The sequence below is a fragment of the Ambystoma mexicanum genome, chromosome 5p, assembly GCF_040938575.1.
Source record: "Ambystoma mexicanum isolate Mex_15411 chromosome 5p, UKY_AmexF1_1, whole genome shotgun sequence".
In the NCBI taxonomy this organism is placed as follows: Eukaryota; Metazoa; Chordata; class Amphibia; order Caudata; family Ambystomatidae; genus Ambystoma; species Ambystoma mexicanum.
The window spans coordinates 83,196,295-83,223,499 of record NC_090930.1 but is presented as its reverse complement, the minus strand read 5'-3'; the positions used below and the strand labels follow the sequence as shown (position 1 = coordinate 83,223,499).

Here is a 27,205-nt window from a genome sequence, read left to right as displayed (position 1 = left end):
CTATCCATCAGTAGGGGTCTCTATTTTATTTTTCAAAAATGCCCAAAAGCGATTTCCTCTCTAGTCTACGTCACGTGCCAATCCAGTCTGTCTGTTTCCGGCGTTCAGCAAAGAGTTTGTAGTAGTTGAAAAGCATTGGACCATTGTCACATGTGTAATGACACAGATCTAGGGAGCTGACATCCCCTTGTCAGTTGAATATTACCAGGAACATTCTTGGGTCATGTCCAGGCCATGTGAGACATTAGCAAGCAATCAGACCACCATAAACTGAAGATTGCTGTCCTTTATAGCAGGAATGCTGATTCAGACATAAGGGGCTAGTACCCAATATGATTCAGTAGTCCGCAAAGGGGTCAGTATGGGAGGTTGGTAGGCCTGTGTATGCCGCTTTATTATCCACATAACCTGTCAGTCTTGTAACATGTACTTTATATCTACTTTTCCCAGTCTCCGTGGGATGGTAGATGTCCTGCAAGAGCTGCATTCGTAGGGGTCGTCTGGCCTCTGTTCACTCCCCCAGAGACAACGCTTGTGTGTGGCGCCTGCTCCGGGGTAGAGCCCCGCGTGCCTGGCTTGGAGGACTCTATCTGCATCAAGTAAGTTTCCCAGAAGTGTTTCAAAAAAGGTAGCAGGGGCTCCTCTCCAGAAAGAACATGGCATGATAACCTGTTCTGAGATGAGAGTTTGCAGCACACGCTTTTTGCTCACTGTACCTTTCTCATATGGGAAAAAATCCATTTGCATATCAGTCTTTGTCCCACCCACATGGGCAGTCCAGCACCGAAATGCTATGGCAATTCCTCTCTGAGCAGGAGTACCACCAGCAACCCCATACACGTGTTTCAGCCTTGTTGGGCCTCATCAGTGAGGTGAAGCTGTGCCTCTCTGAGCACAGTGACCAGTGAGTCCATGTCTGGTTGCCCCCAGGTAACTCAGGTGACCAACCCCAAGTTCCTTGCAAATATTTCAAAAAACGTAGCAGGTGTTCCTCTCCAGAAAGAACATGGCATGATAACCTGTTCTGAGATGAGAGTTTCAAGGCGCGAAGGAAGGAAGGATGATTCTGTGGGTCCAGTCTTGAGGGTCGCAATGACTTTCAGGGGAGCAGAAAAGAAATGAAACGTGTGTCAGTCACACAGTTATCACCGCCATGGAGACACGCATGGGACCCCAGCACTGCACCGTGTGCATATTGCAGGCAACTGAACTCAGCAGGTCATCGTGGCCGAATCGCCAGCCACACTATTGTGCTAGGGGTAAGGGGGTGCTCAGTCCCTGGACTCTTAAGGGTCGGATAGTAAGCAGCCAGCTTCACCGTAATCAGTAGTAGAAGAGACTGGAGGAAGCGCTGCGAGCAGCCGAATTCAACAAAAGATGTCAAAACCCACCGGGGCACAGCGTACACTCTCAATGAATGTGCACTTGTTTTTACAACTGGATGCTTTTTTAATGAGCACATTAATTTGGTCCAGTTTTTTTTTTTTTTTTATCATGCACAGCACATGCAAAGGCTGGTGCTAATGTCGGGGGGCCTGCACCCCCTCTCTGGCACGAAATATGATGGTGAGCCTGTGTAGTACTTGGAACCCTTGCCACATGCCCCGTTTCTGCATCGCCTTTATCAGGGGTTTGAGAAATGTTTGGTGTTGACACATCTTGGCGACTTGCAGGGGTTACTCCACCTTTGCCCAGGCCTCCCAGAGGCGAGATATCGAACATGGTGATGAAAAGGTACTGATTAGGGGTTTACCAGTCATTGAACTTCTGCAAATTTCATCTATAAAATGATTGCCTGTAAAGACGGAAGAAGCGAGAGAGAGTCGGCTGAGGTTGGCGTTGAACACTGAGAGCTTGCCAGGATTCTTAGAGGGAACCGTCGCATTCTATCCCACCAAGATGAAATCGCTTGTCATAATGCTGTCCCTTCTGGGACTGGGGGCCTGCATGAAACTGGGTAAGTGCACAATGTATCCATGTATATGTCTGTCCTTTATAGCATATCATTCTGTGTCTGAAAGGAAAGGTATTCAGGGACAAAAGGACTCAATGTAAAGCGCCAAGAATGTCTTCCAGGAGCACAGCTTTCTAGGTGAGGTGTCAGGCATGGCCGGAGGGATTGCGCGCGTTTCTAAACATCACATTGCATGTTGTATTTTATTCAGAGATGCGAGATTGTGAGATGAATTCCTTGCAGAGAAAAGGGGACAATAAGTTGCTCCCAAGCAGAGTCTATGGGACTCTAGCATGCGAGACCTCATCCTGCTCTCCATCCAGTAAGACCAGGATGCCATGTCACATGGATTCTGAAGACAGAGAGACGGTCTGCAGTGTCGTGGCGAGACAGAGGGTACTTTTCATTCAATGCATTCGAAGCATGGTAACATTAGTTGACATGACTAGATAAGGGTATTGTATATATAGTGCTCTGCAGGCAGTGGACTCTGGGGGTCCTACAGAGGATCATACAGTCACAAAGGTGAGTCTATTGGCTGAGCCTCACAGCGTCAGGCATATCCCAGCATGTGTGAAGCGTCATGCAAGTAGACATGTGTGATGGGATGGGAATTGCCAGGTTGAAGTGCTATACATGCACAGACAGACTATGGAAGCAGTGCAAAGGCAAGCACACACGATTCTATGGGGCAGGGCTGTGTGCTGGCAACACGATTAAATGAGATGGGCCACAGAGGAGAAGGTCGAGTCCCATCCGTGCCCACAAGTGCTGTGCAGGAAGTGCCACGCATGCACTGAAGAATTCTATATCAACAGTGCAGTGCAGAGACATGGGCCATGTAGAGGGGTACCATGCACACACTATGGTAGATTATAGGACGAGTCATAAAATAACACAGAGGAAGCCTGCTTTCAGCACCGCGAATGCCCAAGCGAATTGTATAGAACCACTGCAGATCACTATCGATTCTATAGAAATGTAAACACAGCCACAAGGTCACTTCTATACCCCTTTCAGGTGCAGCACGCACCACACATCACACCACTGTTGTGTTTGGATCTATTCTTTCTTCTTTACAGTGTGCTTCTACCGCTGCTCTACCTGCTAATTGAACGCTTCTTGGCGCTAGTAATGACCCACCTATGGACCCGCGTAATGGCATCCTTTCTATAGCATAATGAGTTTAACCAGTGAACTGCACCAAAGTTACAGCCAATACATCAAACACTTGTGGTGTATTGTTAATTCCATTCAACAGCCTGACACGTGTTTCGAGCAAAGCTCCTCCTCTGAGGCCAGGAAACCTTGTCCAAAGGGGATAATCAATAGTATGGATAAATCTAAGGAAAATTCCAGATCCCTTGGATTAGTTCGATGCCGGAAGGCTGTCACTCATAATTATTCATTTGGAATTGCAATCATTATAAGTTCTGGAATTTTCCTTAGATTTATCCATACTATTGATTATCCCCTTTGGACAAGGTTTCCTGGCCTCAGAGGAAGAGCTTTGCTCGAAACACGTGTTACGGCTGTTGAATGGAATTAACAATACATCACAACTGTTTGATGTATTGTCTGTAACTTTGGCGCAGTTCACTGGTTAAACTCATTCTGTTCTTTATTGAGGGTTCTTGGTCTAGGCACCCTCAACCGAACAGTTGAACGCTGCCGCTCTTACAATCCTAGTAATTGGCATTAGCGCTGTGGTCATAGTGGCGTTCCTGGACCCCCGTTCTCCTTTCTATAGCAGATGGCCCTGTCAATCATCACTCTCTTCAACATGCACTCTCCAGACTTGGCATGCCCGGGCAGCATCTCACCTGGCAGGACAAGCCCTGCAGCTCAGCTCGTTTACTCATCCCGGGCTGCACCAGCAATGAACCTCACTTGGTAGATTCAGCCTTAAACCCGGCTGGAGGTACTCAGCCCGATGTGCAGCAGTGTGCCTCGCTTGGTATATGCAGCAGTGTGCCTCGCTTGGTATATGCAGCAGTGTTCCTCGCTTGGTATATGCAGCAGTGTGCCTCCCTTGGTATATGCAGCAGTGTTCCTCGCTTGGTGTATACAGCAGTGTGCCTCGCTTGGTGTATGCAGCAGTGTGCCTCCCTTGGTGTATGCAGCAGTGTGCCTCGCTTGGTATACTCAGCCCTACACCTCCCTTGGTATATGCAGCAGTGTTCCTCGCTTGATGTATACAGCAGTGTGCCTCGCTTGGTGTATGCAGCAGTGTGCCTCCCTTGGTATTTGCAGCAGTGTGCCTTGCTTGGTATATACATCAGTGTGCCTCCCTTGGTATATACAGCAGTGTGCCTCGCTTGGTATATGCAGCAGTGTGCCTCTCGGTATATGCAGCAGTGTTCCTCGCTTGGTATATGCAGCAGTGTGCCTCCCTTGGTATATGCAGCAGTGTTCCTCGCTTGGTATATGCAGCAGTGTGCCTCGCTTGGCAGTGTGCCTCGCTTGGTATACTCAGCCCTACACCTCACTTGGTATATGCAGCAGTGTGCCTCCCTTGGTATTTGCAGCAGTGTGCCTTGCTTGGTATATATATCAGTGTGCCTCCCTTGGTATATACAGCAGTGTGCCTCGCTTGGTATATGCAGCAGTGTGCCTCCCTTGGTATATGCAGCAGTGTGCCTCGCTTGGCAGTGTGCCTCGCTTGGTATACTCAGCCCTACAACTCACTTGGTATATGCAGCAGTGTGCCTCCCTTGGTATTTGCAGCAGTGTGCCTTGCTTGGTATATACATCAGTGTGCCTCCCTTGGTATATACAGCAGTGTGCCTCGTTTGGTATATGCAGCAGTGTGCCTCCCTTGGTATATGCAGCAGTGTGCCTCACTTGGTATACTCAGCCCTACACCTCCCTTGCTATATACAGCAGTGTGCCTCGCTTGGTATATGCAGCAGTGTGCCACCCTTGGTATATGCAGCAGTGTGCCTCGCTTGGTATATGCAGCAGTGTGCCTCGCTTGATATACTCAGCCCTACACCTCACTTGGTATATGCCGCAGTGTGCCTCCCTTGGTATATGCAGCAGTGTGCCTCGCTTGGTATATACAGCAGTGTGCCTCCCTTGGTATATACAGCAGTGTGCCTCGCTTGGTATATGCAGCAGTGTGCCTCCCTTGGTATATGCAGCAGAGTGCCTCCCTTGGTATATGCAGCAGTGTGCCTCACTTGGTATATACAGCAGTGTGCCTCACTTGGTATATGCAGCAGTGTCCTCATGCTGGTTTGCACACCTGACGTAGCCCCCGTACAATGAGGCGAGGCTCTACCAGACTGTGTACACCCACTGATTTTGTACTCATGCTTATTTGCAGACCTGATGTATCCCCCGTACCATGAGGTGAGGCTTTACCAGACTGTGTACACTCACTGAGTTTGTCCTCAAGTTTGTTTGCACACCTGATATATCCCCGTATCAGGAGGGGAGTCTCTACCAGACTGTGTACACCCACCGATTTTGTCTTCATGCTGGTTTGCACACCTGATGTAGCCCCCATACAATGAGGCGAGGCTCTACCAGACTGTGTACACCCACTGATTTTGTACTCATGCTTGTGTGCACACGTGATGTATCCCCCGTACCATGAGGTGAGGCGTTACCAGACTGTGTACACCCACTGATTTTGTCCTCATGCTTGTTTGCACACCTGACATAGCCCCGCATACCATGAGGCGAGGCTCTACCAGACTGTGTACACCCACTGATTTTGTCCTCATGCTTGTTTGCACACCTGATGTATCCCCTGTGCCATGAGATGAGGCTTTACCAGACTGTGTACACCCACTGATTTTGTCCTCATGCTTGTTTGCACACCTGATGTATCCCCCGTACCATGAGGTGAGGCTTTACCAGACTGTGTACACCACTGATTTTGTCATCATGCTTGTTTGCACACCTGACGTAGCCCCCGTACCACGAGGCGAGGCCACCAGACTGTGTACACCCACTGATTTTGTCCTCATGCTTGTTTGCACACCTGATGTATCCCCTGTGCCATGAGATGAGGCTTTACCAGACTCTGTACACCCACTGATTTTGTCATCATGCTTGTTTGCACACCTGACGTAGCCCCCGTACCATGAGGCGAGGCCACCAGACTGTGTACACCCACTGATTTTGTCCTCATGCTTGTTTGCACACCTGATGTATCCCCTGTGCCATGAGATGAGGCTTTACCAGACTGTGTACACCACTGATTTTGTCATCATGCTTGTTTGCACACCTGACGTAGCCCCTGTACCATGAGGCGAGGCCTTACCAGACTGTGTACACCCACTGATTTTGTCCTCATGCTTGTTTGCACACCTGACATAGCCCCGCATACCATAAGGCAAGCCTCTACCAGACTGTGTACACCCACTGATTTTGCCCTCACGTTTGTTTGCACACCTGATGTAGCCCCCATACCATGAGGCAATGCTTCACTAGACTGTGTACGTACACTAACTCTCATGCGTGTGATAATGCAGTCTTAACTGGAACTAGCACCCAGATGCCCATGGGTGTTGTGCGCTGAGATAAATGCAAAAATAAATAAATATCCAATCTTTCACTTCACTTGGTGCAGATAAAGCTCTACTCCACATTTGGCATACTCATGCCAACATTGCACTGCACTTGGCATATCTACCAAGCACTTGCGTCGCCCATCTAGTCATACTAACCAATGTTCTGCCTCTTACTTATTTCCATGTTCCTTAATCATCCCTTGGGACAGTACCAGATTGGAAACACACTTCCCATGGTCCTATATTTGGTCCTGTTTTGTTTGTGGCATGGGCAAGGACTGCGATGCACCCTGACAGGAGGCATGAACGGGCACAGACTAAACATTGGCATGCAAGAGGAAGCAATGCATCATGGGTGGCATGGGCAAGGACTGTGATGCACCCTGACAGGAGGCATGAACGGGCACAGCCTAAACATTGGCATGCAAGAGGAAGCAATGCATCATGGGTGGCATGGGCAAGGACTGTGATGCACCCTGCCAGGAGGCATGAACGGGCACAGACTAAACATTGGCATGCAAGAGTAACCAATGCTTCACTCTTTTCGTTACAGAGGTGATGCCCGAAGATGCTGTGGTGGACGACTCTGAACTTGGCCCCTGCCCCAAGATCAACGCCTCTGATACCACCATGTGCCCCATATGTGGGATCCACAACTGGGCACGCATTGGCAACGTCTGTTACAGAGTGTTCACTTCCAAAAGTACATTTGCCAGCGCTGAGGTGCGTGTAGATATGTTGCATGTGTCTTGCCTGCTTGGAGAGCATAATGTGTGCAAGAGCTTTTAAAGTGCTAGTGGGAGGGCCCATGTAGACTCTAAAATCATACGGATTCGGGTAGAGGGTTGAGGGCACTGGGCAGTCTCAATCTTTCCCTGGCAATCTTTGACCCCATGCTTCAGTGTCAAGAATACGCAAATCCGGGGCAGAAACTCCTAGCACACTCTCTCTGCCCAGGACATGCCCAGTGTAATGTGGACAGGAAGTGAGACTGCTGGGCGAGTGAGTGCACTTGGAGTTGACAGATTCTCTTGAAGGAACTCGGTGACCAATTGACTTTGGCAAGTACCAGTGCCACAATGGATGCCACCTTAAGCCGTTACTATGCAACATTGCGTTTGCAGTGCCAGGTGGGCAGTTTTCAAAGGATTTGAACAATTTCACTAACACACAGATTAGTTTGATCTAAGTTCTGCCATCACATCTCTACCTGAAATGCCAGAGCAGAATAGGCTGTTTCAGCTAGTAAGCTCAGATGTCCCCGCACCACATTCCTGGAAGCTCCCCTCGAGTTCTGAACCACTGAGCAGTGCATTCTGGGTATGCAAATTATCTGGAAATCATACGTGCGTGGTCCATGTGAGTGGTTGATTTAACAGGCAATAATGAAGATGTTGACATGACACGTTTTACATTGTGCGCCTAGCCAAACAGTAAGAACATATCAAGTTTAAATGAAAAAAGTAAAAATAAATAAAGTTTATTCGGTTTTTTCCTATAAAAAGGAATTTTTTCCCGAATATATTTATTTAATTATTAAATATTCTTATAGAGCGCCTTAAGCCCATGGGCCTAAAAGTGCTAACAAAAAGACACAAACAAACCAAACAATACATACAGAGATAATATGTTGGTAAAAGGGAAAAATAAGCCATTTAGACGGAAAAACACAGTCTATAAAAAAAAAAGAGTACAAAAAACAGACCAATAGAGGCCCCTCAAATCACTTTTCCACAAGGCTCGACAAGAATTAAACCAGTAGTCCAAGGTCCGAAGAGCCCATAGGCAGATATTTACATAGTCTCAAGAAGAGGGGCAGGGTACTGCCTCCACGCCCTACCAAAATACAGTCCCTGTTCCCCTGGGCACACCAATCATCCAATTCCAACCTGCGCAGGAACTTCAGATCAGCACATCGGACAATCCGAGGCCCAGATCTTGCATTAAAAGTATGGATCTTGGTTTCGTACATACTGTATGACGATTCACCCCAAATATTATCAGCACCCTTTGTTTTTGAACTTACCTACTTCCATCTGGGAAGGTTTCATTTCAAAATGGGAGAAATTTATCAAACGTCATTTCTTCATTCCTGTCTTAGTTATTTACAGTTCTTCGATTTCATGTTCTTTCATGTTCTTCATGTTTACTATGTACCATAAAATAATTCCAGCAGTATTTCACCAATACAGTCTGACTTGAAGAATATCTAATGTGCAAGTTAGAGAGACGTGGAAGGTGTGTTCCACATGTACCTGGCCTCATAGGCAAGGCAGATGCCACCTTCTCCTTGAATCTGCTGGGAGGTTTGCCCAAGAGGCGTGGGAGTATGCAGGCATTGCAGGTGTCTTCTGCACCCAACCCTGGATGATCCAGCCCATGGCTCCATTTTACCTGGAATCTACACCCTTTGTTAAGATTGTTAACGTGAGATTTGTTTATTGCTGTCTTCCTATTGGATCCCAGCTTTGGAAGTTCCGTCACACCAGGATCACCATATGTCTGTTCCGGGGCGTGCAACTGGTCACGGGACATGCCGACACAAATGATCAGCCCAGTATATTGAATGGTAACCCCTAACCATATACCACATATGCACCACATCCAGGCATGGATGGCCACGCATGGTCTATGCCTGAATGATGATAAAACAGAACTCATCATCTTGGGTACCCCCACTAACCAAAAATAACTAGGACCTGACTACTCCTCTTTCATAATTGACAGTAACCTCATCAAGGTAGCCCAGGAGGTAAAAACACTAGGTTCTTACCTCGACTCTACCCTATCCTTGTCTAAACAGGTTAACATGCTAGCGTCCTCTACGGCATACACATGTAAACTCATTAGAACTGGCAAACCATTTCTCTCGAACAACAGCTGTACCATCCTGGCCAGAGCCCTTATTCTGTCACGATTGGATTATTGTAATGCCCTAATCATAGGCTCCAACAAATCCATTATTACAAGAATCCAAACCCTACAAAACAATGCCCTTAGAGCGGCCTTAGGTATCTCTAGAAGAGAGCACATCTCTGAGAGCAGACGACAGAACAACTGGCTCCAGACAAATGACAACATTTTGCTAAAAACTGCATCACTTACCCATAAATCTATTAACAACGCCGCACCTATCTACCTCGCTGAGAGGTTCCACAATAGGACCTCCCTAAAACCAACCAGATTAGCAAACCAGGACTGCTTGTCCATCCCCAGATACAAACTATCCACGATTGGAGGCTATAGTTTCTCTGTTAAAGCGGGCAAACTATGGAATTCCTTGCCTCCTACACTGAGAGTAGACCAGCCTTATCAGAAGTTCAGAACCAATAATATCTTGTGGTTAAAATACACTGATCACTAATCTGCACGAGGCATGATCCACGCTTGTGTAACCATAACGCAACTAATGATTGCCTACCAGCTACCCACATGATGGTAACTTCTTTTTCCATGTATAATGCATGTAATTTCTGTACATATCTGTGTATCCTGCTTCTGTAAGTAATGTATCACAATGTATGATTCACTGTAACTAAGCTTTGCATATTCTTGTAACTGCTGCGCCCTAATACCCCTGGGTCTGGTGCGCATTGCAAATAATAAAACAAACAAACAAACAAAACAAACAAACCTGGGTTCTCTAGTGCTGCCTTCATACATCCTTGCTTCAGGCTGCTTTCTTCTGCAGGTGTCAGCTGACACAATGTAAGAGGCACTACTAGTTTCTGGGTGTTTTATTTCGATCAAACCCATGGGCAGCTTTGAGGCGAATTGGTTCTGAAAGCAGTGAATTAAAGACATCAATACTACAGAGGGGGTAACTCTAAATACCACATTCTACATTAGCCTACATTTCACAAATACTTATGCGCAGCTCGGATGGTCGCTGCACAATAAAATGTCTTGTGTGAAAGCGAAGGCAGGTCGTCCTCAGGGCAGGTAACTGAGAGTAGATATGATTTGACGATAACCGAAGAAAGCATGCCAGGAGAGTGACTGGATCCCACAGGGATCCAATAATTAACTGCAAGATTTCATTAGTTTAGCATTGGATCATCTTTTTCTGTGAATGATTGGGGAGTCCCGTTTCCAAACTGGAGCATCTATCAGTACCAGGTGCTAATTCCCGAAGCTGTCAAGATATTTTGCTCATGTGCAGCCATGCATATTCACTCATAGGGGGCTGCCCCTGTACGCATGAAATGCACCCCACCCCTACAGTTGGGGGATTCACACCTACTGGTTACCACAAAATCAGGTTTCACACCCCGCTTTCCCCCTGAACAGCAGCAGTTCGCATTTCTCCCTCTTTTTGCATTACTTCTAGTCCTGTACTATGGACTAGAAGAGGTCCCCATTTAATGTGTCATGAAGATTCACATTTAATATTTATTTCCTGTAGATTTAGTGTCACAAACCAATGCAGTCAGGCCACATCGGGGTTTCAGCAAATAGCAGTGGCTGAAAAGCACCAAGCCAGTCTGACCTGTGTATTAACTCCTCAGCCATATACAGCTGAGGTGGGACATAAACAAAAGATTGGTCCCTCATTGAATGCTCATTGTTATCCTTTGTACCAGCATTGGGTACGGTGTACGGTTCTGGAGATGGCAATTCCCATGACAATAGGTTGGTGCCCTTGGTTCTTGACTGCATCACCCCTGTTTTTTTATTTGCATTTTTAAAGTGCTCACACAGCCCGCGGGCATCGAGGCGCTGTTACAGGAATATTTTTTTTTGTTTGTTTTTAATTGCTTAATTGTGGTCTTAGTTGCGTAATTGTTGTCTTAGTTGCGTATTTATAACGCGCTTAAATACCCAGAGGTTTCTAACCGTGGACCCGGGGATCGAACCTGTGTTGCTTTGTGTCGTCCTGATTCCAACACGTTGCCACTGCGCTATCCTCCCAGGACGTCAACTTCTGAACCTGTGTATTCTTGGCATTGTCCTCATCCTCTGTCTATTGACTGACTTGAACCCCCTCTTTCTTTTTCCCTCACTGTGTGATGGTAGATGTACTGCAGGGGGCGCATCCGTGGGGGTCGTCTGGCCTCTGTCCACTCCTCCAGAGACAACGCTCGTGTGTCGCTTCTGCTCCGGGGTAGAGCCCCGCGTGCCTGGCTTGGAGGACTGCATCTGCATCAAGTAAGTTTCACAGGTGCCCACAGAATCGTGGTCACTTTTTCTGGTCTGAGGAAGGGCGGGATAAAAGGAGGGAGTCATAAGCGTGGTCTTTCCAATTGCCCCTGATGCTCCAGCAAAGAAAGAGGGGGTTTGCAAGAACACCAGGTTTGGGGGGTGAGCATGAATGACTAAGGTGCACTCTGATGAATATGGATGACTGGGGTCAGAAGTCAAATTACACATAGAAACAACTCAATAAACAAATCGGCTCTCATCAGATTATTACAACTATATAACATTTGAGATACAGAAACATATAGCTTCTTTATACTTTTGGGGATTTTACTAATGCAACATATGGAACTGGAAACGTGAACCACTCATAAAACAAGAGCAACCATGGGCTTAGAAACCAAAGCCCAGGAGGTCCTCACTCCTGCCTGATTCTCAATTTGTCAGGATTGAGAGCTTCTCCTGTAAAACACAACCAGCAGTATTCAGTCTTGGAACTTTGTCTAGCCGGGCTGGAGAGTAAGAACATTTCTGGACGTTCACTCCAGTGGTGGGTACTGCCACAGAGCGCCCTCTCAATGGGACATTCATGTATTTACTGGTTGGTTACTTGCAACAGGTGGATGCATGTCCAGGCCTTGCTTTACAACAGGCAAGACAGGAGACTAGTTGGTGCTTGTGTAGTGTAGCCAAACCTACAGATGTTGGGGGAAGATGGTGCGAGAAAGTTCTGTACGTGAAGTTGAACAAGTATGGCCTCAGGATTTGTCTGTAAGATTGAGTATTAACACCATCTCTCTGCTGGAAGGTGTGAGGAATTCCAGGATATGAACATAAGAAAACCACAATCACACTGTGCTGTAGAAACACACGACGTGTATCTTGGTAGGGTTTTATTCTTAGTAGCAAGGCCCGACACGTGTTTCGACCACACGGTCTTCTTCACGGGCTTGAAATAACACTTTATGAAAGCATGCCCCCCCACTACCCCCCCCCCCCCCCCCCCGGTGAACGAAACTGACTGATCTCACAATTGCATTATCCCGGCAGTGCGGAAAGTAAGATCTAACGATGCGCTGTGGAGCTTGCGCGAGCTAGTAGGCAGCATTGATTGCAAGAATAAAACCCTACCAGGATACACGCCTTGTGTTTCTACAGCGCAGTGCGATTGTGGTTTTCTTGTGTTTATTAGTACAGGGACCCTGGGGCAAGGGGTTCGGACTCACACCATCAGTTCAATATCTTAGGATTTGACAGAGACGTGCCCAGTGGTTCTTCTCTAAAAACTGCCCCAAACAGGTTCTCGTTCGAGTTCCAGGATATGGTCTACAGTACCGCGGCTCGCTACATTAGTCATCAGTTGGAGCCCTTGGGTCATCACGCTTGCTGTGAGGTACTGAAAACACTCTCCACGCGTGAGGGTGGTCCTGAAAGAGAGTCTGAGGCACTGGAAAGACTCAGGAACCTGAACGATATGTGAACAGTAGAAGCATCTTAACCACCAAAGCCAATGAAGAGGAATTATGGAAGTTGCACTCCAGAACGTGCTTCAGGTTGCAGCCCCTGCCATGTAGGATGTAATGGAATTCTGCATTTGGTATACAATGCTTAGAAAAGGATTCCTGACCACTACCTTGAGTTTACTCACAATCAGCACATAGGAGGAAGCAAATGTATTTTTGTTAACTATTTCAGATTAGGGGGCGTTACATTTATAAAAAAAACAGTTTTTCTTCGCGGCTAACGCTGAAAATGTACGCAGCCAAGCTTTACATTCCAGGACCCTTACCCTTGACATGACACGATAGATTATTTATAACACGCTTAATACCTAGAGGTGTCTAAGCGTGGACCCAGGGATCGAAACTGTGTTGCTCCGTGTAGTCTTGCTTCCAAGGCGAGCACGTTGCCGCTGAGCTATCCTCCCTTATGTGCTTCAGCTCCATAGGCCAGATGAGATGATTAGGGCATACAGGAGATGTTGGAAGCGCCACCCGGGTTTGTATTTGGCACACAGGCACTTACTCCTATGCAACGAAATAGAAATTGGACGCTGATATATTACATAGAATGAATTATATTGTCTGAGTAACATGTAACTACTAGATTCTGAATGTGTTCGTAAAATTGGGGTCAGTAGGATTTTACATAAATATATATCCAGTTTTCCTCTCTATTTAGTGCTAAGGGGGGTTTGAGTCTAAAACATCTGGAGAGCCAAAGGTTGCTGACCCCCTGGTCTATCCTTTGGAGGGAAATACCAACTCCACCTTTACACCCACTGACTGAGCCTTCATTTGGCAGAAATCCCTCAAGATGTTTGGGGGGCGTGGAGGCAAGTGCCATGGCCAGATGCTAATTGTACATAGGCTGAAACACATTTACATTGCACCCATACACAGCTGTAACCATCATCGGCTTCAGATCCTCCTTACTAATGGAAGGTATTACAGTTAATTCCACATGCTTACTCTTGGCACTCATTCCCACATGACATACGTGCCAGGCGCCTCAACATGCTGGTGTCGCTAGACATCATGTTTCTGGTGCAGAGAGGAATTTCTTAACTATTGTGAAAAAATAAAGGTTTGATGCCATGTTAGTCCAACAAGATAATCAGACGGAAAGCATGTTTTGATGCGTATTATTGGAGTAACAGACAATGTTAGGCAGTGATAGTTCATGGTCCCCGTGAAGAAATGACCAGCTTGTTTTTTGCTACTCATCTCATTACGTGACCACCATCTGATGACGAGTTCTATCTGTCTTCTAAAGCTAATGTGGGCCACTATCTCAGTGTAATATCCTAAGCTAGTCCAATGAAAGATGTCAAAGCTTGGATTTCCCCGACTGGGGGCTTCCCAGCTAGATTCCTTATGGGATGGCATTGTACCAAGCTGGCATGCGTGGCCCTAGAAAGCATCGAGGACTATTCTTGATGCAGTTGTCTGGGGGTAGTAAACTCTTGTCCGCTGCTACGCCGCATTCTCTTCTCCTGCAGAATGCAGTGATGGCACCTGTGGAGTCAGCAGGTGCTGCTGCCACCAGCAACCCCTGCAATGCAAGACCTGAGGCTCTGCTGGGGCAAAGCCTTGACTTCTAGAGGGCCAGCACCGGCCAATGGCAGAGTTCCATGTTCAGAGCATTAGTAATAAGTCATCGCACTACCCTTGTTAGAATTCATTGAGTGTGCTTGGGCTTGTCGCATGACCGCTCTTCCCCGTACTGTGCTATTTTTACAAGCGCCATCTAGCCAGGGTCCCAGGTCCTGAGAGTGGTGGTCCCTGCCATGAGTACGAGGTCACCTGTCCGTTATCCCAAATATCCCACCACAGTAGCTCCCAGCCACAGGCTCACCATGACGGTTCCCACACCACACGCGGCCAATGGCCCAATGCTGGCCCACATAATATGTGGGGGTTCCTCCAATGCTGCCCCCTCTTTGCAATCTGAGACTACTAAGCCTCGATTTACAACGGATATAGAAATATTGCAGATACCAGAATTCAAAGCCAACATCAGGACTAGGTGAACTACACAGAACCCTATAGTCTCTCTATGCGGGAGCTCAAGGCTTTACATGAAAGTAGGAAAGCGGGATACAGTCAGGCCTCACCTCGGAGCAGCATGGCATTGAGTCTTCATTACAGGTTATGCACACATTAAGAAACACAGATGACTATTCTGTACTTTTGCCTAATCCACAGGTGTTCTCGTTTTCAAGCCATTTATTTCACTTCCCCTCCTACTGCGGTCTTCATTGCCTCTCACATGTGTGTTACCATCTTCCTGTCATTCTGCTTGCTCTCTATTTTCCCTCGTCTCTTTTCTGCCTCTTCTTCACTCTATTTCACCATCTCGCCTCTCTCCATACAATCAACTCTCCTATGCTTTGCATATCTCTCCATCACTGTTGCCTGCGAGGGTTTATAGTCATAATATCGAAAAAATAATGTCGAATTACAAAAATGTAGAAAAAAACATGTCGAATTCAAAAATGTCGAAAACACATACATATAATAGAAAAAGTCATTAATTCGAAAATAAAATGTTGAAAAAAAATCGAAAAACCAATGTTAAAATAACTATGTAAAATGTCACACATACTAACGTTTTTTATTGGGGGGGGTCCCCCCCAAACCCCCCATCCCAAACCCCTACCCCAACCCTCCACTCCTCCCCATCCCCCCCAACACCCCCCATGGATATACCTTTAATTTTTTTAAAAAAGTATTTAATAAAACATTAATTAAATAATTAATTATTAAAAAAACCCATCCCAAACCCCTACCCCAACCCCCCCCTCCTCCCCATCCCCCCCACTCACCATGGATATACCTTTAACCATTTAAAAAAATTATGTTTTATAAAATATAATTAATTAATTATTTATTTAAACATTAATTCGAAAAAAAATCGAAAAAAATTCGATATTTTTGTAATTCGACATTTTTATTTTCGACTAAATATTTTCGACATTTTGACTTTCGACATTATTGTATTCGACATTATGACTGGACACCGCCTGCGAGTGGTCCCCAATACATCAGGGGCACCGTTGAGCAGGGGGAGCCTTGTAGCCTCCTTTTCTCGCCATACCTCTCAAAACCTCTCTCCTAAAGCCGTTTTCTTACCTTTCTCTCTAGGGCAAAATCTTCATTTGGTCTGATGGGTCTACATACAACTTCCAGAACTGGGCCCCTGGCGAGCCCAACAACAGCGGTGGACAGGAATTCTGCATTGAGATGTATGGTAAGGGAAAGGCTGGTGCCACTGAGTGCCGCCAGCTAAAACATTTGATGCTATGAAATGAGCAGAAGCATTGACTGTAGCTGCCGCTGCTCCCAAGCAGCAAGGACATGATAAAGGGAAAAGAAAAAGGTGAAGGCCATAGAAGCTCTTCCAACGCCCACAATGTGGGCATGCGTTCTATCATGAGATGTGTGAAGAGTATGTGTGTGGCGAGTGCATGCAATTAAGAATCCAACTCAGACCCCTCTATGACAGCGCTTGCATGTGGCAAGGGTAGCAGGGTGCAGTACATTGTCAATACAAGTTACAAATGTGGCTCCATGTCGACTGGCCGTGGCAAAATGGCATTTCACCAAAACCAGAAGGGATCCTTGCACTAGTCGTGCCCTGGCAATTCTGAGTGCAGGGAGTTGGGGGTATACACAAGGTGATAGGGTTATGAGTGGGCAGCATGATGGAGAATGGTCAGATAATGGGTCTTATACTCTGGGAAATGCAGCATCCAAATGCCTGTACAACCTCTGATATTCGTGCCCTAAGAGGGCTCTCTCGCCTCAGCTGAACCAAGGGCCACACCTGTCCAACATAACTGGTGGCGCATGACAGTGAGATGGGAAGATGAACTCTGACTTCAGGTGGACCAGGGCCACCACTGCTTCTGGATCCTGGAGGAGCATAAGCAGAGGGAAACAAGAGCAGGAAGTTCAAGGGGATCCCTGAACTATCATTCTCAAAGCACACAGTGAACCCCGAAATATGTATAAAGTCCCAGCTATGTAGGTGGGTAGAGGGCTGTTTTTTGGATGGTGTGACATGAAGGAAGTGTGCTCTTCCCATAAGGCCCATTGTAGTGTAAACCTGATGGGGGGGGGGTGCAGTCAAGGCAGCTCCCTCCATTAGAACCTCTAGCAAGATTCATATCTGAGAATTCCCATGAATGGGTTTGTGAAATTTAGATTCTGGCCAAAATGAATCATTTTTCACTTTGTGAAATCAGGAAATTATTTATTTATGTTCCGGTTGCAAGCCCTCCAGCAAAAAATTGATTTGGGGGACTTTAGTCAGCAAAATGATTGTAAAACTCAAGTGAAGAATGTCTATTAGGCTTCCTTAAAGAAATACTGCACAAATACTTTGAGGGATATTTTATCAGATAAACATGTGTAAACCGCCACTTTAAGGTTTTCACTGATAAAGAGGCCAACACAAACCCAATATCCTCTATCGTTATATTAGCGAAATGAATGGGAAGGTCTCAAATCCTCTCATTACTTTGCAGAGAAATGTCAAATCTCTTCTTACCAACAAAGTAAAAGAAACGATCAAGTAAATATTTGCACAGCATGTGCTTGACATTGCAACTCACGTGCCTGACAAAAAGGCATATACCGGAAGCGTTTGCTTCGGGTTTTCTCAGATAACTCTTGACAGGTGTTACTAGTTTGCTGAGAAAATCTCAAGCGAAAGTCCGATTGCGACTTTTTAGCAGCAATGTTGACCGTTTTGAAACCCATAAAACAAGCTTTTTGGAGGGACATTCTTTCTATGACATGAACTGATTGCACTTATTTTGAATGTTGTATATACACCCTAATTTCACAACACTTATACACATGTGCAAAAGTAAAAATCGTATGCAAGGTGCACAATTTCCCCAAAATGGAAAATGGCAAATCCCCGTTTTTTGCGCAATTCTAATTGTTGCATGTAGTGGTATTCAATTAGCCCCCATACATCTCTTTTTCCTAGTAATAAACTAGGGGCGCGATTCATGGTCCATTTAGCGCAGTGCAACTTACTCTCGCACTGGGCTGAATGGGTCGAATTCACGGTGCAAATAGTACTTTTTCCATTGAGGTCTGAATAAGGCCCCGTTCCACGTGTTTGTTGGCAGTGGAAAGTAATTCTGCACCGCACTACGTTCCATGAATGAAGCCGTAAACATCTAACCATCATTTTTTTTATTTTGGACCTTGATTGTTTGAAATAACTCTGGGTTTCCCATAAAAGCCACAGCAGACAAAAGTTACATAGACGGTAAAGAGGACACAAAGGTACGCTAAACTCATGGACTATGTGCTTTACCTGTGGGACAGAGAAAGGAAGAACTATAGCAACTAGAGCTGCACTCAGGAGCTATTTGGAGGATAAGGGGGACAAAAGTGAAACGCTTGAACCACACCCTATGACTGTGGATCCCGTACAATGGACCTGGATTTCTTTTTGCCTCCTAGGCTCGTCCTTTTTGCATAGACTTGCATAATAGCCTGGCAGTTAAGGAGTTAAGGTGTTCCAAGTCATGCAGGTGCAAGTTTCTATGAGCATGTCCATGTATATAGTTCCTTCAGGGGTATATGTAGCTACCATAAAGAGCATTTCCACTTGGTACTGACTATTGAATGTCATGGCCCATATGCAGTCTGGTCCATCCAGCCTAGCTGCACTCTCCTCTTCATGTGCTGGTTGGCTCAGTGCTATTGTGTTCAGGTTACTGCCACAGGCCATTATTCACTTATTATTGTCCCTACCCCATCTCATGCAGAAGGATCCTCCATGCACTCATTATCCTGTTCATGAAATAGAGGGTGACGTTGACCAGGCTCTCTTCTTGATATTGCCTTACATGTCCCTCAACGTCTCCTAAGGCCTCTTATCCTTCACCTTTATCCAGCAATGTCCTCTTCTCTCCACTCCTTGCCTGACACTTCTGTTTTCTCTTTCAGCCAATGGGCAATGGAATGACCTGGCCTGTCAACATAAACAGTCCTTTATCTGCGAATATCGTCTGAAGCGCCGGACAGACCAGGAGGAGGAGGAGGACGAAGACATGGATTAAGATTGAGTCTATTCTCACTTGCCAGCTCCTTGAAGCCCAATTACTGCAGGATAACGCTTTTCTGCTTGTGCTTCAATAAACCACTTGTAAGATCACTCAACACAATCATATGTAATCCAAACAGACACCCGAGCCGAGTCAACCGTATGCACCCCCTGGAGTAATGATGGACCTTGAGTGATCATGTCCCTGCGTGATTCTAAAGGACTGTTGGTCCAATCATTGTGAAGGAAGACTATCCAGCTGTAGTGATGTGCGCTCGCCCTCCCTTTCATTTACTGCTCAGCCAATCAATAAAATATTCATGCATCTATCAAGGAATCATGATTTTCTCTGAGGGGCAGATACAGGCGTGAGGTTCTTTTGGACCATGGTTTGAAGGGTATATAGCTTGAAGGGCAGTTTAAGCTCTGCACACCTGGCCGCAAGATGTTACCCTTAGCCGATGACTATCTCGCAGCCGCATTTCTCATACTATGTCCATTATACATACATCACTCCTGTACAGCATCTGGACCGTCTAATAATGTTTTACCGTTGTATGTCACAATTATGACTTTCTCATTTTGATCAACTTCAAGAAAATGTCCCCTTTTGACATTTCGACAACATGGACTTTTTATATAAATGGGAGTTGCCACTGCAGAGCCCCTCCTGCTCACCCTTTCCCTTTTCTTCCAATCTCTGTCCTTTTTCATGTTTTCCCTTTTTGAAACCCATTTTCCATGCCTTCCCTAACTGTGTATGGTCATCATTCAAAGAATGGATCGTCAAAATGTGATGTGTCATTTTTGTTCAGTCAAATAGACTGAACACAAAGTTGTACGCGCTTACACGCCTCCAAAAGTGCTGAGAACTGTATAAATGAAACAATGAAAGAAAGTGATGGGGACATGGGACTTACATCCACTAGAAGACTGAGAAAACTGAGATCAAATCAGGGATAATACTCAAACTACACCAAACCCATGAATATAGAATACTCTATGTTTCACATCTTACACTGCAGAAGCTGCGTATTATGGGAGGTACGGCGGTAAAAACCAAAAGTCACAACTTTTCCTAGCGGTTAATCATTATAAACTAATGCTTGTGTAAGATAGTCAACACTCACTACACAGCAACGATGATATCAATTCTCCTACATCCACAACTTGTTAGGCATTGGCAAATACATGCATTCCAGAGTGGCAAAGTGCTGTGTCTGCTCTTCAATTCTCGACATCTTCTTCTCACAACCATCTCTTTGATGCATGTTTACAGATGTGTTGCCACAACAGTAACTCTCCCCGCTATGGTAGATATCGTTGGGGGGTAATTGCGGATACATGCGATTGGAAACCCACGTGCACTTCTTAGGGAACTTTCACAAAGATCAACAGAGCAAGACTATCCGAGTCAGAAAGACAAATCTTCCCACAACAAACCAGAATCACCCGCTATTTAGATGGTTCGCCAAGGATGAACATCGAAAGTCACAAGGTTGGCGCTGGGTGCAGGGTAAGAATATTTAGGGTGAGCTTAATAAATAGAGTACTTGTAGGATGGTTGGTAGGTTGGTAGTGATTGATTGGCACCTAGTTAAATAGTTAGATTTAGAGTCTTTCTTCATGTGGGTGGATGAGATACATGTCACAGGGTCACATCTGGGAGGGGGAGCGGGAAGAGTCAAGAATGCCTGATGTCAAATTGTGGGAAATCCCCACTCACTTGATTTTTCTGGGAGGGAACAGGAGAGATTTGGGGAGGTGGTGGGTGATGCATCGGTTGGTGTTGGCCTCTTGAAGTGACTGGACTAGACACATGCCATCGGGTGACACCTGGGAGGGGGAGTGGAAGGAGCTGAGTATGCATAAGGGCAGTTTTTGAAAGAGACCTGTTCACCTAATTTTGCTGGCAGGCAGCAGCAACAGAGATTCAGGGAGGCAGGTGACAGACATTTTAAGAACTTTGGTACAAAATGGCAGCACCTTAACAATCAGAGGCAGTGGGAGGGCGGGCTTCTTGTGGTCTCTTCATTCCTGCAGCTGCACATCCTGTGTGCACTAAGGAGGCCAGAATTCCACATTTGAAGGCATCTGTCATTCACCTCAAATTCCACGCTCCCGGTCCCAAGTCACTGTGTGGTATATGCACCACTACAAGAACATGAACGAGTCTTGAAGCACTGCAATGAACATCTACTGAGAGCAATAAAGAAGGTGGATCATTCTGTTTTATCCACTATGTCGAGGGCAGAAGTAGAGGTGCACTGATCTTATATACCACAAATCAGGAACGATCCACAGATGGAGTACTTGGGCAGCGTGGGAAAATTGCAAACCCCATCCCTCTATCTCCAATACCCAGACACACTGGATCAGATAGTATTGATAATGAGATAGATAATGCTCAGGACAAGGATTATGTTGCATCAGAGTCCAGACAGATGCAAGCATTGCTGATGGGAAGTAGTAATACCAAGGGGGATGGCACCACAGGTGTAGAGGCTGCACTATGAATAGAAGCACACCGCACCTGTATACAGTTTGCTTGAGAATGAGTCTTCCTGTCACAGATCAGACATAACATTGCATCATTATGTGGCATCCAGAACATCAACAGCCCCACAATTGCGGGCACCATCATGCCACATGAACCCCGCGAGCCTACTGCTTCAGTAAACATTCTAGCTTTATTTTCTGAGAATAGAGAGCAACCCAATCTGGCTGAAAATGGGGTGCAAAGGGAAGGCAGGGACCAAATTGGGTACCATGTCTATGCCATCCCATATGCATCGACATCATGCACAGGCATGGGAAAATGTCAAAGGATCTGTGATGCATACCTCAGCGTACAATCAGATATGTAGTATACCTCCAACAGTATACATTATTACCTCTGAAAATACAACTGGACCAGTGCTTGGCACCAGGCCCGCACCCGACACCTGAGAAGGCATAGCAGTAACCCATCAAGGCAGTGTTATAAAAGCATTTGGACATGGACAGAAACATCACAATTTCTCATGCTCGATGCTTAACTGTTGGCAATGGATCTCTTACCCAAATCATGTATGTATTAATTTTTTATTGAATGTTTGGTAAAAATAAACGAACTAATGGAAAACTCTAGATTTTGGCACCACTGAGGAGTTCCGGTATGAGGTGCTTTTGCCAGCAAAGTGGAGGAAATTCTATAATAAGAATAGGGCTCCAATGATGTGGGTTCTAGAGCAGTCAGTGGGGCAAAACGTTAATCATTCATCTGTGAATAAGTCGTCAGAGCATTGACTTCCCGACTTCCAAGCCTGGGTGGCCTTTCCTACCCCGGACAGACAAAAGAAGTCAGCGATTAATTCAAGGGCAGCAGGTGTGTGAAATTCACCACCAGGCAACCCTGTGTATGAAAAGGTTTCTGGGCAGATGACCTCTGAGAGAAGGGTGGGGGTGGTGGTGGAAGCACAGTGGCTAAGGCCTCAGTTTGCATTTTGGACTTGTGGCATCAGGCAATGGATGAAGTGTCAATGCTGCCTCATAAACTGGATTATCAATGCACACCCCATGCATCGTGAATGTCCTTCACCTTGTGGACTCACGCTTTATTATCACATCTGACCTTGTGCTATGGCCCGGAAGATCATCTCCCATTTCAGCCATGATTACCATGTTAAACATGCACACCACCAACTAGAATTGCATCACAAGTTGCCACTGCACAACCTGAAGACCTCATTGGCCCTCACATAAACTTTAATTTGAACCATGAGCAGGACAATGTCATCATAGATTACTGCAACACTCACAGCAGAGCTCTAGATGGGGAATTTTTAACAGTGACGGTGCTACTGCTGTCTACCTTCTACTGTGCCTATGACCTTTCACGGAGGATATCAAGCGGCCAATCCATTCAAATGCATCCATAACTTGAGTGTGGGTCTTTGTCTGGTGTTACTGTTTAAATTAAACCTGACCAACATGATGAGGACGTATGCCTTGACAGGTCATGCCGATGTGGCAGGGCTTGTGGGGGACTCCATTCAACCTTGAATGGTGATTCACAGGTTGTAAGATTTAAAGGCAGCATTGCGTTGCCTCTTTTATGGACCCACATTTAAATGTAAAAATGGCTGCTTTTCATCGGCATATCTCAGGGAGAAGGACTTGCAGCAAGCATCACAAGATGGAACCAATGGGCAAATGTGCAAGAATACTTTGCAGCAGTGCTTTCAACATTAATTGGAGAAAGAACAAATGCATCAGGAAGAACAAGCCAAAATGTTACCAACTTCATCAGAAATTTCAAGCTCTCAGAACAGAGCAACATCACTGGTAGTACATCACTAACTCCTGTTCAAAGGTTTTTAAGCCGTGCAGGCACTGCCTACAGGAAGGAGAAACTGTGGGACACCATCCCCAGTGACGTGGGTGGCATGCACACAGACAGGACATCAACAGGTGAACAGAGGAGGCCATTAGCCTCTTAGATACTTGAATGCCCACTTCCCTTCACAGGAAAGGATGATGATAGTTCCAGAACAGGTACAGCAAGCAGTATGACGGCCAGCAGCATTTGCGCAAGTTGTTGTAAAATCGCTTGGAAGACTTAACAGGACAATACATCTTTTTCAAGACAACATTACATTTCCTGGTATAATCCCCTGCCAGGAATATCCCTCCTTCGCTCACACAGATCCCCTGGTGGACTTTCCTGCCCTGTATCTCTTAAAAAAGGTTTCACTACTGGATGCTCTTATTAGGTCTCTCCGCAACATTCACTTTTCTCTTAAATGTTTTCACAATTGAACCTCCTTTGTAGCACACTGCTAAGATTTCATTGCGGCATTTAGTTGTTTTTTCTTTACCCGCTTCAAGCTCCTTCTGTCATGCCTAGCCGGTTGTAGAATACATTAATCTGCCAACTGCTTCTGATTTCCTGGAATGTTATAAACTTTAAACGGTTTGCTGTGTCCTTGTAACTCAAAGTATTCTGACAACTAACCGCACATAATATCTTGTACCGCCATGTGCCCTCCCTGCAAAGCCTCGCCTTAACCTTCATTTGGGTAGCCATCTATCCGGCTACAGCATTTTCCATCAATTAACTGTATTTGTTGGAGCATGCTCAACGAGGCTTTTCTTAAAACAGCAAGCTGAATTCTCTTCTGGTGCAATTTTTAAAATGGCATCTTGTCATGTTTTGTTTCTGCTGCAAGACACATTTGCTCTGAATGTATTTGCTGCATAACGAGGCCTGGTGCATGCCTGACACATGATTTTTCTACCTATGGGTATGCTGCAACATGACCCGACCTATAGAAATTCTGCCCTAATAATGTCCCTATTTGTGTAGCAAAACTAACTATTCTTTGTGCCAGCTGCATTTCCAGGAGAGTTTTATCAATATCGGAAGACTCGTCCCTCCCTTCCTCCTCACCTTTATCCTCGGTGGAGCTTTCTTGAGGGTCTGCCTTCGTCTTTCCTTTGGTCTTCCTCTTCTTTTCCTCCTTCCGATCTTTCTTCTTTTCGTGAAGATAAGGGCGTGCTCCTTTGGAGGCCATGTTGTCAGACAAAAATAACCAAACAACCTGGTTTCCCCGGGAGCAAACCCTAGACAGGTAAAAAGCTGAAAGGCAGAAAAAAACCTGTAGTGGATCTAGCAGAGAGATGGTTTTCCAGTGACTAAATCCAAGAGAGATACTGGAGTCTAATCAGACGATCAACTGAAGAAAGGTATATCAGTGTCCAGATCCCAAAGAGAGCTGGAAATCCCAGGTGTCTCTGAGAAAGTTGCACTGCTGTACGGAGCTGCAGTCGGGAGTGAGAGTGACTGTAACTGTCCCAGGTGAGTGTGGGCAGATGGACAGGACAAAGATAACAGGGATTTCGGAAGCGAGAGAGAGAGAGAGAGAGAGAGAGAGAGAGAGATGACTCAACCAAGGGAAGGGAGAACTCAGAAGAGGGAAAGCCAGATGAGCTGGGACATGACCAGGCAAAGGGGAGAACGCAGAAAGAGAGAGAGAGCAGCTCCCGAGAGGAGCAGAGAAAGGCAAGAGAGAGCATTACGGCGGGCGGGAGCAAAGCCATAATCAAGTAGCTGCAGAAGGACAAAAGAAACAGGACGGAGCGAAGCTTCAATGACAGAGGAAATCTAGCGTCTCACCAAAAGGAAGCACAATGGTTACAACGCACCGGACCACTTTCTGAGAGGGAGTAAAATGCTGGCGGTGGCCATCTTGGAATAAAAACTAGACCGCTCAGGGAGGAACGGCCCGTGATGTGATGTACAGTTCAATGGATTTTCCAACGGTGCCAGAGTATCCAGGGGTGCTGCGTGACAGTATAACCCTTCTTCCTCACGGGGCCTCACGGTTTTCCTGAATGTAGTCTATGGAACCTTCTTATGAGAAGAGAGGCATGAAGGCATCTGTCCTTTCAGCTTTGGAATACCCCTTCCAATGTACCAAGTACTTGAGCACACCTCGCTGATATTTGGAATCAACAGGGCGAGAGACTTCGTACTCCTCAGGCTCCGCAGGTTTCGACACCTTTTTGAGAGTCTACCTAATAGCACATCAGTGGTTTAACTAAATTCAGAGAGTCCACCTAATAGTATTTCTGTGGTTTAATTGCTTCTTGAGAGAGTGTCCATAATAACATATCCATTGTGTAAATTGCATTTAGATAGTCTGCCTATTACCATATAAGTGGTCTAGTTGCACTCGAAAATCCCCCCAATAGCATACTGTGGTGTAATTGCATTAAGAAAGTGTGATGAATAGCATATCTGTGCTATAGTTGCATTTGTTAGTCTGCCTAATAGCATATCTGTGGTCTAGTTTGCACTTAGAATATCCACTCAATAGCATAGCTGTGGTTTAATTGCACATTGAGAGTCCACCTAAAAGCATATCTGTGATATAATTGCATTTAGAGAGTCCATATAATAGCATATCTGTGGTTTAATGGCATTTTGATAGTGCACCTAATAACATATCAATTGTGTAATTGCAATTAGAAAGTCTGACTATTACCATATCTGTGGTCTAGTTGCATTTGAAAATCCCCCAAATAGCATATCTGTGGTGTAATTGCATTTTGAAAGTGTGCTGAATACCATATCTGTGCTCTAGTTGAAAGTCTGCCTAATAGCATATCTTTGGTCTAGTTTGCATTTAGAAAATCCACCCAATAACATTTAGAAAGTCTGCCTATTAACATATCTGTGTTTGAGTCGCATTTGAAAATCTGTCTACTAACATATTTGTGGTCTTGTTTCATTCGAATGTCCAGCTAATATCATATATGTGGTGTAATTGCATTTAAGAATCAGCCTAATAACATATCTATTGTGTAATTGCATTTAGAATGTCCGCCCAATAGCTTATCTATGGTGTAATTGCATTTAGAAAGTCCTCCGAATAGATCTGTGGTCTACCTGCAATTGAAATCTGCCTATTAGCCTTGCCGAGGTCTGGTTGCATTTGAAAGTCTACCTACTAGCATATCTGTGGTCTAGATTTGAATTTGAAGTCCTTCTGTAATAAAGTTGCATTTAGAAAGTCCACCAAATAGCATAGCTGTGGTCAAGTTTGCATGTGGAGAGTCCACCCAACATCTAGCATTTAACATATCTGCGGAGTAGTTGCATTTAGAAACCGTGCCAATTAGCATACCTATGGTCTAGTTGCACTTCAAAGTCCACCTAAAAACATATCGAGGGTGTTGTTGCATTTGATAGTCTGCCTTGCAGGATTCCTATAATCTAGCCTGCTTGATAAAATGTCTACCTAAGAGCGTATCTGTGCTGTAGTTGCATTTGAAAGTCGGCCCTAACATAATTGTTGCTATTAGAAGGTCCACATAATAGCAGATCATTGGGCTGGTTGCATTTGAAAGTCTGCCTAATAGCATATCTATGACCCAGTTGCTTCTTGAAAGTCTGCCTATCACATAACTGTCGCCTAGTAGAATTCAGAAAGTCCACCAATAGCACATCAGTGGTTTAGATACATTTAGAAGG

At 45.5% G+C, this 27,205-nt stretch overlaps 1 protein-coding gene across 1 annotated transcript; it reads left to right on the top strand.

The window, feature by feature from the left end:
* The first annotated feature begins 1,815 nt into the window (after positions 1-1,815).
* LOC138480755 (C-type lectin mannose-binding isoform-like) lies at positions 1,816-19,517 on the top strand. Its single transcript, XM_069612491.1, has 5 exons — positions 1,816-1,957; positions 7,031-7,200; positions 11,494-11,625; positions 16,263-16,368; positions 19,092-19,517. Exons 1-5 carry the CDS (start codon positions 1,900-1,902, stop codon positions 19,202-19,204), a joined length of 579 nt encoding a protein of 192 aa, XP_069468592.1. The 5' UTR covers positions 1,816-1,899; the 3' UTR covers positions 19,205-19,517.
* The last annotated feature ends 7,688 nt before the right edge of the window (positions 19,518-27,205 follow it).